General features: G+C 40.8%; 1 protein-coding gene across 2 annotated transcripts in view; it reads right to left on the bottom strand.

The window, feature by feature from the left end:
• The window catches only part of PRR16 (proline rich 16), a 303196-nt gene extending 290186 nt beyond the window's left edge, over window positions 1–13010 (bottom strand). The window contains exon 1 of one of the 2 annotated variants that reach the window (XM_045486753.1): window positions 12579–13010. In XM_045486753.1, coding sequence (XP_045342709.1) covers window positions 12579–12737 — 159 coding nt within the window. In that variant the 5' untranslated portion in view covers window positions 12738–13010. The remainder of the gene's footprint in view (window positions 1–12578) is intronic. The other variant, XM_045486771.1, reaches the window with a different exon arrangement.
• Window positions 13011–14244: the final 1234 nt, after the last annotated feature.

Below are 14244 nucleotides of genomic sequence, written 5' to 3'. Positions count from 1 at the left end.
AAATGAGTAAGACCTTGGGTTATAGCAAAGAAGTTGATTAGAAACCAAAGGAAAAAGAAGGGAACAAAAAAATGTGGAAGAGAAGAGGAGGAGACAGAAGGGAAGAACAAGAACGTGGAAAGCGAGAGATGAAGTAGAGAAGGGAGAGGAGGAAGGAAAGGAAAAAAGAGATGATACTGAAGTTAAAAACCCGATCACAGAAGAGAAATTGTGTTCCTGCTGGAAAGTGAGGAGCTGATGATGGACGATGGTTTAAAGGGAGAAATCTTCAAAGTCCAACTCTACCATTTGCTCTCCATGAGTGAACCTCTCTGTCTCAGCTTCTCCATACATAGAGCAACCTCATAATAACCTTGTAATAGCCTCACAGGTTAACTAATGAGGGTGATTCAATGAATTAACTCAGAACAGCTTCTGGTACCTGAACAGATGTCAGTCACATTCTTGTTCTTGTTCTTCTCATTCTCCTCCTTCTCTTCCTTCTCCTCCTTCACCATCATCATCATCATCACCATCACCGTATTTATTCTGTAACCTGTGCTATACCCCAGAGCTGAGACACCATTCAAACCCCTCCTATGTCTACAGAAGTGGAACAGGCAGCAGAAGTCTAAACACACTGACAGTTGAGGTGAAGAGCCCCTCCTTCCAGTCAAGGTTGCTATTGACCTCGCTCGGGAACTATGAGTGGCAAGAATAGGAGCACTTAGCCTTGGCCACTGCCATTGTCCCTTCTGAGTCTCTCTTCCTTTCCCCAAATTGTAAAATAGAACAATTTTACAATTGTTTATTTATAAAATAAATGTCAAGAGACATTTGGAAAGTCTAGGAACATCTTTAGTTCTCACACGGACATGTTTGGTTGCATCTAGTTAGTAGAGGCCAGAGGTGCTACTAAATATCCTACGATGCATAGGACAGCCTTCAACACCAGAGAATTTTCTGCCCCAAATGTCAATAAAGCCTTGTTTGAGGAAGCCTGAACTAGAGATTAAAGGTAAAGATGAAAACATGGAAATAGATCGGATCCAGTCACTCTTCTGATCAAAACTACAAAGCCCCCATCTGACTCCAAGAGTATTAATCCTTAGACATGTTGCCCTGTGTCCCTCTGATGCCTGCACATATGCTCCTGACACAGTGGCGTCCTTGTTCTTCTGCAAATACCCGGCACACATGCTTCCTGTGAGGCCCTGGGACTGCAGTTTCCTCCACCTGGAGAAGGGCTCCCCTACATGTACACACAGGATATTCCTTCACCTTCAAGCTTTTCCTCTGACATCGTCATGTGTGTTTCTCAGCCAGGCTTATTCTGGACCATCCTATTTAAAACTGTACCTCGTCTCTGTGACCGCTCTTCCCGTTATAATCTTCTCTTGTTTTACAGGACTTGTGGATTTTGAGTATTTGATGTGGCTTGACAATTATGTTGGTCTGTCTTCCTCATGCCCTCCGCAACCTCTGTGTATGCTCCATGAAGGAATTTTGTCTCTTTTCTAGGTCACTATATCCCCAGCAACAAGAAAAGTGCCTGGCATACAGTAGGTTCCAAACAAGTGTTTGTTGAGTAAATGGATAAAGAGGCTCAGACAAATTCAAGGAATAGTAACAATAATTATAGATACATATACAGTGCTCACTCTATTCATGAGAACTTTTTAATCAAGTGATTTATATATAATTAGTCTTTAAATCTCTATACCGAGTCTTTAATGTAGGTAATATTATCATTACCATTGCTGTTTTAAAGAGGAAATGAAGTCAGAGTGACATTAAGAAACATGTCCAATACTGCACAGCAGAGCAATATGAAATCAACTGGTCTGGCTGAGAACTTCCCTGTCTACATGATGTTACCCTCCCTGTATGACAGAGCCTCAGAATTTTTCTATTATTAAAAAAAAAAACGTAATTCCAAATATTTGTCAAAAACATCCAGCTATCCAATCAAAGGATAATAAAATTTAAACTTTATTCTATATAATGGAATAAACTTATTGCTGATACTTAAGTTTTAAGATCACAAGTTATTTTCTGGGACACCTGGGTGGCTCCATCAGTTAAGTGCCCAACTTCGGCTTAGGTCATCATCTCATGGTTCGTGACTTCAAGGCCTGCATTGGGCTCTGTGCTGACAGCTCAGAGCCTGGAGCCTGCTTTAGATTCTGTGTCTCCCTCTCTGTCTGCCCCTCTCCCATTCGCTAGCTCTCTCTCTCTCTCTTTCCCTCTCTCAAAAATAAACATTAACAATTTTTTTAATAAAAAAAATCACAAGTTGTTTTCAATTATTGTTTTATCACTATCAAAAGTAAAAAAGAAATGGTTACCCAGATAGCTTTTTCAGCCATGGTCACAGTTTTTAGCTGTTTTACTGAAATTTAATTAAAATGTTTAAATTACATACTAACATAAGTTTGGTTGCCCCAATGTATGTAAAATATTAATGATTTATTTTAACACATTTTACAGAGAACAGTAACTGGCTGCTGATTGTTTCCAACCACATACATGTTTACTTGGCAATGGAGAACACTGGGGAGATTTGTCTCACAAAGAGATTTCTGGTGTTTGTAATGTGAATTGAGATGTTATAATATATTAACATCATATCCAAGAATACTGTTCTAACGTGGAATAACCAAGCAACAAATGTATGAATTGGAAAGGCTTGTGCTCATATCCCCAAATTATTAGGTATCATTACAGGAGTTACCACACATTTTACTAAGCAGTGTCCTAAGCAGAAAGAAATCAATTAAAATGGTAAGTGACATGAATGTTTCTCCCATCATTCTTCATTCTAGAATTAACGTTATGGCCCTTTACACATTCCACATTGCTTTAGAGAGCCTTCTTTCACACTGGAAGAGGTGGTTCCCTATGAAAGATGACCTTCTTCAGGTGCAGTCCCTTAAGCTTATTCATGATTGTATGCTTCATCGTCTACAGCATAGTGTCTTACATAAACCAAGTATTCAATAAATCTTTCTTACTTCATGAAATAATGTCATACAGGAAAGGAAAAATACTTTTTGGGACCAGTTTTAAGAGAATATGCTTAATCTACAATAAGTTCTGGAAACATTTTGTCCTGCGTATGATATATCTGTCACATAACCTTTAGACACATAAGCTTTCTATACTCTGGGGAGAGTAGTGAAGTGTGTGTGTGTGTGTGTGTGTGTGTGTGTGTGTGCGCGCATGTGTGTGTGTATCTGAAGTAAATTGTGGATAAACTGCCCATTTGCTCCCTGGCACAAAAACCATCAGATTACAGCCATCAGTATTTCTTTTGTTTTCTTTTTATATACCCAGGACTTTTGATCTTGAAAATTACGGAGCTGGGTTTCAAGTAACTACCTGAAAATTAAAAATGAAAACAAAACACACAAGCAATCATTTGTTTTGTCTCATCACCAGAGTTGTTCTCACCTACCCGAGATTCCCTCAGTATCTGTGGAACCTTATTTTCTTGTGAGCTTTTGTTCCAGGAGAAATATCCATGATTTTGTCAAACTTTCAAAGGGCTCTGTTATATGGGAGGAAAAATTAAGAATCACTGATACAAGGTAATTAGTTTGATATATATCTATATCTATAGATAGATAGATAGATAGATAGATATAGATATTAACTTGTTATTTTTCCACAGCATGAATACAGTTGGAAATCTTAGGATAAGATTTGATACTAGGCAAGAGGCAAATAAAGGCCAACATACCTGTTAGCTTTTGTGTAGTACTAGAGAAGGGAACCTGTTGGAAATCATTAAATTTGTTTTCTCTAAGCAAGTATGGCGCACATTATCTGTAGCTGAGAATCTGTTTATAGTGTGCCAAACACAATAATAACTGACTCATTGGGCACAGGTATGTAATTTGGCTCACTTCAATTATTCTACAAGTAAGCATTTATCCCAAATGCCAATCTGAAGTAGCATTTGCAAAGCAGCAAGAGAGAAGACAAAAATCATAAATACTAAGTTCTGTCTTCAAGTTGGCAATGTTTTTACCTAGAGCGGGGTCTAGAAGCTCACTTCCTTTAGAATCTGCATCTTCTTTCATTCTCAAAAATAAAAATGCCATGGGGGCGCCTGGGTGGCGCAGTCGGTTAAGCGTCCGACTTCAGCCAGGTCACGATCTCGCGGTCCGTGAGTTCGAGCCCCGCGTCAGGCTCTGGGCTGATGGCTCAGAGCCTGGAGCCTGTTTCCGATTCTGTGTCTCCCTCTCTCTCTGCCCCTCCCCTGTTCATGCTCTGTCTCTCTCTGTCCCCAAAATAAATAAACGTTGAAAAAAAAATTAAAAAAAATAAATAAATAAAAATGCCATGTAAGGCTACATCTTTCCTGAGTTGACAGGCCACCTTGTGAGTGTGCTTTGCTGGGACATTACCTAGATATGTCTATTTCCTCCTTTTAATTAATGTTACTTTCTAGCACTTAGTGCCAAAGAAGCACTTACTCTAGGTTCCCAGATCTTACAGGAAATTTTAGTTTAAAGCAGTTCTTCCTAATGAACTAACTTTGCATAAAATGAAAACACTTCTGTTAATATTATATTGGTAAAAAACAAGATTTTAGAATAAGGTTATTTCTTGTATCCCTTATGTACATGGGAAGAGGGGTGGCTTACAATCGACATCACCAAAAGTAACATGAGAAATCTAATTATAAAAATACATGTGGCCTTTTAGTCGGGTCAATAAGTTTGTGTCTGGTAGAGAGTTAAACAAGCTTTTCTCTTCATCAGTCATAGCAGAATGCTATGAAACTCCAAACATCTCAGAAAACTTAAGGATACTGCATCCCTTCTGAGACCGTTTGATAGCATCAAAAGAAAATAAAAGTTTTCCAATTAATTTGAAACAGTAGCACACAATACTATATATCAGTAAGCTCCCGTATTAGTTGCTCCTTTATTTGCTGTCATGATATAAAAAAAACTAAGTAGTATTTTATTAACATTTTTTAATACTAAATAGTCCAAGATTAATTCAGCAGCACATATTTATTTGGATGATGCAAATTTCAAGGTCTAATCAACTCACTGTTAATTCTGACTTGAGACTGGTGCCCAAAATTGACTGCCAAGTCACAAAACCAATGACTGTTACCACAAATTAATAATTAACTACAAAACAAAAATAAAAAGATTTATTAGCTTCACATAAAATTTAAAAAGCAGTGTCCGATAGATGAGTGGATAAAGAAGATGTGGGATATATATGCTGTGGAATACTATTCAGCCATAAAAAGAATGAAATCTTGTGATTTGCAACATGGACGGACCTGGAGGTCCATAAAAGTCAGAGAAAGACAAATACCATATGATTTTGCACATAGGTGGAATTTAAGAAACAGAACAAAAAACAAAGAAAGCAAATAAGACAAACAAAAGAACACACTCTTTAAATACACAGTGGTTGCCAGAGGGGAGAGGGGTGAGGGGATAGGTGAGATAGATGAAGGGGATTAAGAGTAAATTTATCTTGATGAGCACTGAGAAACTTACAGAACTGTTGAATCATTACATTGTATATCTGGCACTAATATAACGTTGTATGTTAATTTTACCTAAAGAAAGAAGAAAAGAAACAATGTCTATATATAGTGCTGCTGGGAGTAAAAATTTGTAAAAATTCCCCGGAAAACTGTTAATATGGATCAAATGCTCAAACACTTCTACACTCTTGACTTCTAAGAAAGTGTAAACAACAACAACAACAACAAATTAGGAAAAGTCATAGAGCTTAGTGGTTAAATGTCGGGGCTCTAGCACTAAAATGCCTGGCATTGAAGTCTCCCAAGTGACCTTGGGCAAGTGACTTATCTCTGGCCTCTGTTTTCTCATCTGTAAAATGGCATAACAGTAGTACCTTTCTCATATGCCTGTTTTGAGTATTAGAAGATTTAATATAACTAAATATACTTAAAGAGTACTAAGGCGGAGAGTAAAAATCTAGCTCTTAGCAGTTTTCATTGCCAAAGCAGTTTAAAAATTTTTAGTGATATTTAACAATCACAAAAATTCATAAATTGATAGAATGTCCAACATTAGAGGATTTATACAGTAACTTACAGCAGATCTATATAATCATTATGATCTAATACTCCTTAAGAAAGCAAAAAATATCACTGCATAAAATTTCATAATTTTATGACTTCATCTATGTTAAAAATATGCATACAAAACGACTGAAAGGAAATATAGCAAAATGTTTAACATATCTATTTCTATTTGACATTAAAGATAATTTTAATTTTCTGTATAATTTTTAGTTTTTTCCAAACTTTCTATGATATTCATATACTCTATTGCTTCTGAAATGAGAAAAACAAATGAAATTAGTTCTTTAAAACAAAGTACCCATGGGGTTGGGTTTAGGGGAGGGATGCATAAGTAGAGCACGGAACATTTTTAGGGTCATAAAAATACTCTGTATGATACCATAAGATGGATACGCGTCATTATGCATTTTCCAAACCCAAAGTTGCACACCACCAAGAGAAAGCCATGTTATGAACTGTGGACTTTGGGTGATTATGATGTGTCAGTAGAGCTTCATCAGTTGTTAAGAAATTCACCACTCCAGTGGGGGATGTTGATAATGGGGGACACAATGCATTGTGTGGAGGCAGGAGGTATCCAGAAATCTGTGCCTTCACCTCAACTTTGCTGTGAGCCTAAGTTGGATTAAAAAAACCCCACAAATTCTTAATAAAATACATAAATAAATTTTAAGCTTTTTTAAAAGGAAAAAAGTACTGTTTGTTGTTTACTAATCTATTTTCGGCATGAGGTAGGTTACACACATTTCAAACACCACTGAATTAGCGCCTATTAGAATTCGAGCCCTCTAATTCCCAAAAATTGCCCATGAAATTTTTCATGAACTAGTTCCATAGAAGGATCTGTAGTTTAATTTGTTTGATAAAATATGTTTTACTCAAACTTGGAATTCTATCTCTTTTGCTACATTTTGATTTAAATACCTGAGATCCTCAAAACAGCAAAGGTAGAAAAAACATAATCCAGGTAAACATGAAACCTATGGCATTGGTTTTATTATCTATTTAGTTCACTATTGCCTGAAGCACATTATCTATTTATTGGTTTAAGGTTGCTTGAGTTTCTTATCAGCTAATTCCTTGAGTGTTGAATGGCTTTAATGCATAGAAAATAGAGACAGTGAAACATGGTTATTGGTTATCTTTATTTTCTCAGAACCATTCGTTCTTCCAGTAACATGCTAAACCGTCATGCTTAAGACAAGAAAAATAAAAAACCATTTTAGCATTTTGTAAATATACTTGAGGTTAAGGAGTCGGACTGTTGCATAGTGTCGTAAAAGTATAGTTATTGGTACAATTGATTGAACTGTGAAATTTCATTCATTCACAACTTTAGAACTTGGAAAATATTCCAGAGATCATTCTCTATAATTTGTTCTAGTAATGAATTTTACATGCATGGACTTATTAACCAAAAAATATTTGGTAGGATTTCCTAGAGCAATAAACTACAGAACTTGGTGTGAATAAGCCATCTGAAAAGAGGAAAACATTTAAAAACCAAAATATTAAAATTTTTTTTTTTTAGTGTTTATTTTTGAGAGACACAGAGAGACAGAGCACGAGCAGGGATGGAGAGGAAAGAGAGAGGGAGACAGAATCTGAAGTAGGCTCCAGGCTCCTAGCTGTCAGCACAGAGCCCAATGCTGGGCTCAAATCCACAGACCAGGAGATCATGACCTGAACTGAAGTCGGGTGCTTAACCGACTGAGCCACCCAGGTACCCCAAAGAACAAAAATATTTTGCAGGTAATTGTTAATTCTGTCAATTCTGTTTCCCTCAGTGTCCAAATGGACCGTTTCCAGTGGGGTTCCAAACTTTTCAAAATTAAACTTAAGTTTAATTTATTTCTCTTTATGACCTCATAAGAAAAATCATGAGTGCTTTCCAGTCCACAGTCACACTACTGACATAGCTTCCCACCTAAGTAGTCCAGTCACTAAGTGATTCCAGGGTGCAGAAAGAATAACTCATCTTAACTGGGTTCTCTATGAGAGACATATCTACTTAAAAGGCTTAGCAATAAATAAACAGATAAATAGATAAATTATATATATATATACATATGTATATGTGTATACATATAATGTGTGTATCTAAATACACATATATAATCATATTTATCAAATATTTAAATTTAATAAATTATACTCATTAAACAAATATGTAACATATGCATATATTCAACCTATTAGCAGCCTTATTACTTCACATTATAAAGTGAAACATGGCAAAAAAGTTCAAAATTATAATGAGTCTAAACTAAAGGAGAATATAGCTAAAGCAGCAACGAATTTTGTTTCCAAATCAAAAAGGTTCTTTACTACGTATTTCAGTGTCTTTCTAACAAGATCTGTGATACCATATTAACAACAGTATTTGATGCAAAACAATTTACCAGTGAGATCTTCATAAAATAATAGGCAAAGCGATACCCAAAGATGTCAGATTATTTGACAACTATTTTTAAAAAGTAGTTTTTTTCTATTTTTCTTAATATAAAAAAAAGTACATGCTCACACCTAATAAATCAATGATGGCTAATTTTATCCCTAAAACTCCAGTTTCACCACTATTTTCTTCTTTTTTCCAATGTGTAGAAAAAAGCATCATGGATTAATATTGTATCCTAATGCTATTCCCTGTTAATTTCTTCTCCTCTCTACTTATTCAAATTGTAACCACATCTCAAAGATCTAAAATCTTCTGTTTTGACTCTTCATCCACCCAAAGGATTAATCCCTCATGAAAAACTCAATACGTCCAGTTTTAAGACTTGGAAAGGTGATCTCCTGTATGTGGCATTGATCCATTTGTGTCAATCATGACAATCTGAATAAATTGTAAGGTCCTTAAAATTCTGTCTTATCATCCTTTTTAAGCTTCGACTTTCTTCACCAAAGTCTTGCTACATTACTAAGTACACAGCAAATATCATTGTATAAATCTACACACACTAATTCTTATTCTCAATTCTGCTTTTTATTCTCAAGCCCATTAGATCAGAGTGAGAGTGGCCACTAAAAGCAGTAATAATGCCTTTTTACACTAGTTGTCTAAGACAGTTAAAACGCATCCCAAACTGATGTTTTGAGGTCACTGAGACCAGAAACTATAAATTCTTCTTCTTGGTAGCCATGAAAAGATAATACAGTACTTGGCACATAGTAGGTACTCAGTAAATACATTGAATTATGCGTAAGGCTTTTCCATTATACTATAGAAGATCAAAAGATCCTCATTATTTCTGAAAATCATTTAAGATTTTATTGAATACCGAGGGTAGAATAAAACTGACCTTAGAGTTTCCAGAAATCCTGTTCCTTTTCTTCCAAGATATAATCCAATTATAAATGATGAAGCAATGATCAGTAAATAACTAATCATAGAAGACACTCATCATAGTTTTGTCCTAATTAGTAACGTGTTTCAAGCAGTCACTACTATGTTCGAACCTACTCCAATACCTGAATTTTCAAATGACTCAAGTCCAGAAAACTTCTGAAAAGAAAAGCAATTTCAAAATAACCTCCAACACAGGTCCAGTATTGTTGGTGCAGAGTTTATGTAAGAATGAAAATGGAATATTCAAAAAAGAATATTGCCTTTTAGAAAAAGCAGAAAAGAAAAACAAATACCATATGGTGACTGATAAAGTGATCTAGTCATAATCACTTTTTTTTATTTCTAATTTCTGTTCCAAGTTAATAAGAACTCATGGCTAATTTATATCAAGATAGAGTATGGCCTAAAGGCATACCATTGACAATAAAAGAATTAGATTCTAAATATAACAGTTTGTGTTCAATATATACCAATGATAAACTGCCAGAATACTGAATCTAACCAATGATGAACAGTGAAATTCATGTTTACAAGTCACAGATCTAGAGACCAACAAGGTTTGCAATTTTACACTTTTAAGTTACTCCTCCATACAAAACTACATCAAAGATATGTTCAATCACATGTGCAGTATTATCTTCAAAAGATAAATGCTGGACAACTGCAAGATGTCATAGGTTAAACATGCCCTATAAATATTTGTTCTCAAAATAACTATCATTCACATTACATAAATGACCAATGCTCTGAGATTCAGCCTTAGCATATACAACTCTGTGCGTAAACCTAGGATGATGATAGCTTCACAGAAGTAATTAACAATCCCACGACATCATTTATCATTCATAAATTTCACTCTCAGGGTAAGATTTTTACACAAAAGGCCCTGGCAGCCAATCAAAGATTCCAAAGCAGTAAGTCAAAATTTTATTTCTGGATCTGTCTGGAAGATGGATCCTTTCATTTACTTGGTTGTACATTATTTACATTTTCCCATACTCTTAATAAACGACCTGTTTTTGGTTTTTTTTTTTTCCCCCCCTTATAAAGCCTCAAATAAATGAAGACACAGAAAGAGGGAAAGAGAGACCCACACATTTTCTGATTTCCTTCTTTGGGATTCTAATCAAGAGTCTTAGGGAGGTTAAAAGTTTCAATGTAGATCTATCTGGTCTCCAAAAGCCTATAGAATAATGAGGCAAAGCAGAACCAGGCCCATGTGCAGTTCCTCTTTACTTATTCTGTCTAAAATAGACAGTGGAGTGACACATCGTAACATAAGGAAGCATGTGCCCATAAATGCAGACTTTTGACTGCCTTCTTTCTTAATTCCAGCCTCCTGCCTTGACAGTAAACACATGACTTTGCTGATAAAGGTTTCCCACACTTCCCACCGTAGAAACCTCAACTACTACAAAATTTTGCCAAAAGGAACATGCCCAAATTTGTTCATTTTTTAAAACGCCATAATGTTTCAGATGAAAACACAGCCTGCCAAAGACGTCAAATAAAAGAATAACAAAGAAACGAACAGCATCTTTAGACTTGAATGTCAATGCATAACCTCGCCATCTGTCAACCAGTTGTGAAGCAATGATCCCAGAAAAGCCCTGCAAACACGAACAAGTTAGATCCTTGCACCGATCATCTGTATCAATCTCCACTCTCAGGACCTCAGTGGCAATTATGCTCTATGGAACAACCTACAGAAATGGCATGTGCCACCGGCAAACCGAACCCTGCCAATGAATGGGCCATTTTAACAGATTTTCATTCGGTAACGCGCGGAGTTCAGTTCCTAGAGGTAATGGGAAATCGGGGGAGAAAGGGAGTTGGGCTGTGGGGGAGAGGGGAGGGTCTCTTTCCTCACGTTTGGATTGGAAATTGGATGCAGGAGGTTAATCTCTGGAGGCCAGACATCCAAACAACCCTCAGTCTCCTCCCACTTGGCCTCATGAACAGGAATACAATTTTGGACCTCGCGTCTGCCCCACTCCTTCCCTTCCCGCCGCGGCCACCACCTTAGAAGTTACAGTCTGAGCTCTCGCACAACTGCGGGTGCGGACGCCCGGACCGAGAACCGCACCAGCCGTCCTTAGGGAGATGAACAGCGGGCTGGGACTCGGCCACCAGCTCCGCGAAGCCACCAGCTGCCGCCCGGCCGGGCTCGCGGGCGACCCCACCCCTCCCCCACCCTCCTCGCCTGGAGCAGCCGCCGGAGTTACGCAGCCTCAGCCCCGACACCTCCCCGGCTGCTTTCAATCCTGATCACAGGGGATAGGGGTGGGAGGCCAGAAGTGGAACAGAGGGTGAGGGTGAAGGGGCAGCGGGAAAGAACCCAAACAGTCCGGTTCGCAAGAGCCAGGACGCCAAGTGGCAGGACCCCGGTGCACACACACCACACACGCGCACACGCTCACCCACGCGCCCCGCTCCCCTGGTTCAAAGCCAAGCGGCTACAAGATGGGAGCAACGCAGGAGGTGGGGTGGCGGGAAGGCCTCGAGTTACGGGGAGCGACGTTAGGAGGGCAGGGGATGCTTCAGGAACTGCGAAAGTGAGAAAGTCCCAGACCCCCGTCTCCATCCCCAAGTCTGGGCTGCCCTGCCTGCAGCCCCGGTCGCCTTCCACCCAGCGCAGCTCAGGAGGCGGGGAGGGGAGCCAGAGCCGAGCTTCCCCCAGGCTGCCCTCCCCGGCCTGGCCCAGGGCCCGGAACCCGGCCCCCCTCCAGCCCCGGCTTGGGGAGGCTGCCAGGCAAGGAGCGACTTGCCAAAGGACTCTGGGGGAGCAAGAGGGCAGGACAGGAGCATTTTGCACGCTCCGGCCGGGCTGCTCATTTCTTCCTCTGTCGACACACCCCCAGTGAGCCCCCCTTCCCCGACAGTACACGCACAGATACAGAGACACGCACGCGTTCGCCCTTCCCACGATCCCAGGTCCATCGATTAAAACACTAGTTGATTTCTTCCTGATTAAAAAGGAAAAAAAAAAAAAAAGTGCAGCAACTCTTTTCAGGAGTCGCCGGAGCAAGGAAAGTCCGTCTGCAGGCGTCCTTCTATAGTTTGCTAGGAGTTAAGAAATCTGGCGGTCCCCACTGAGAACCAGACCGGAACCCCGAGGGGGCGAAAGGTGACGAACTCCTTCCCCACCCCCGCGCCTCTCACCTCCTTAAGTTCCTTGGCCACGTCCTTCAAGTCGCCCAGTACTAATTCCAGATCCTCCACGATGATCTTGATCTGTTCCTTCACCTTGGTTTTGGAGGCTGCCGGCGGTCCCTCGGCTGGACAGGACGAGGAGGGGGTCCCCTTGGACTTGGCTGACATTCTCTGGGGGCAGGCGAGGCAGGTCAGCACAGGCGGGCGAGCGGAGGCTGCTGCGCGCCCCCGTCCCTGGCGCTGCTGCGGCCACTGCCGCCACGAGCCCCCCGCATCTTGGACGCTCCCCGGGCAGCGGCGGGTGGCTGCGCTCGGCGCTCGGCAGGGCGGCCGCACCGTGGTGCTGCCATCAACTCCCCGAGACGCGGCGCTGGGCGCGGGGCTGCAGACGGGCGAGCAGCGCGCCTGCGCCTCCTCCCGCCGCCGCCCGCCGCTCTCGCGCACACACGCGCTCGCTCCCCGCCCGCGGAGACGGCCGCCCGGCCGCCGCGCCCCGGGCCGTCAGCTGCAGTCCCCGCGGCCCGGCGCTCCGGGAGCTCTCGCCCGGCACGCGGGCGTCCGCGAGCAGGGGACACAAGTCCGCGCCCTGCCCGGCCCTGGCCGTCATCCTGAAATGCCCCCGTCTCCGCAGCCGACTGGCGGGGGGGGGGGGGGGGGGGGGGGGTCTTCTCACACCTAGCCGGCTTCCTTCCTTCTCCCCCGCTAGCAGAGCCCTGGTTCCCCACCACACTTTAGGACAAAATGGAAAGAACCCCCCCTCCCCCCCCCCCGTAGGGCCAGGAGTTGCGTTTAGGGGCAGTAAAGCGACCGTAAGTGTTTATCGAGGACCCAAGTATGTTCAGAAGGCCTCCAATCATTCTCCTAGTTGATCTAGGAGTTACACAGAGGTGTTCCTACTTCTGCAGGAAAAGAGAGAAAGAGAGAGAGACAGAGAGAGAGAGAAATGTGCACAAAGACCCCTCACCCGTGGAATAATGAAATGCAGCCACAGTTCTTGAACGAGGTTGCCTAGTCCTGCTGATTCCACAAAACTAATAGCGGATGTATTAATTTCACGTCCCCACACCAAAAATCCCTCAGGGAGACTGAGTCATCTTGGCTGTACTTATCTGGGACAGGTTCTCTCTCTCTCTCTCTCTCTCTCTCTTTCTTTCTGTTTTCATGACCTATGCTGAGGTATGTTTGGGTAGATACGCTGTCTGGATCTCCTCTTGAAAGAGCTGAATAAGAAGAGTTTGCCTCCAACTTTTTTTTTCCCTCATCATTTTTTTTTTTTTTTTTTTTAATCTCCATTTCAAGCCTTTCGCTACTAAATAGGAAATAACTTTCTGACTGTTCTGCCAAAAGGATCCAGGGAGGAGAACTAATAGGAAGCCTTCAGTCTCATTCTCAGTAGGTGGCTCCCATTCTCATTAGCTAAAGTTTTAATTTCCTTAGTAACAAACCCATGGGCTATTAGCTACTGACCTCGCAGGATGGTTTTACTTTATTGTCTTCAGTGCACACTACTTCAAATCATTATTTTAATAGGCTTCCCATTTTGGCCATGCCTTAGCAGGGCCCTTGTTTTTTGCTTCTCACACCCTAGGTTGTCCCAACAAGCCTCTTTAGATGAAAAAAATCTTGGCACTTCTCCCCTTCTGAGTTCCTTAAGCCCTCCGTAATCAATCACTGT

This window comes from Leopardus geoffroyi, chromosome A1, assembly GCF_018350155.1.
Source record: "Leopardus geoffroyi isolate Oge1 chromosome A1, O.geoffroyi_Oge1_pat1.0, whole genome shotgun sequence".
Classification (NCBI taxonomy): Eukaryota; Metazoa; Chordata; class Mammalia; order Carnivora; family Felidae; genus Leopardus; species Leopardus geoffroyi.
This window is presented reverse-complemented; position numbering and strand designations above follow the sequence as displayed.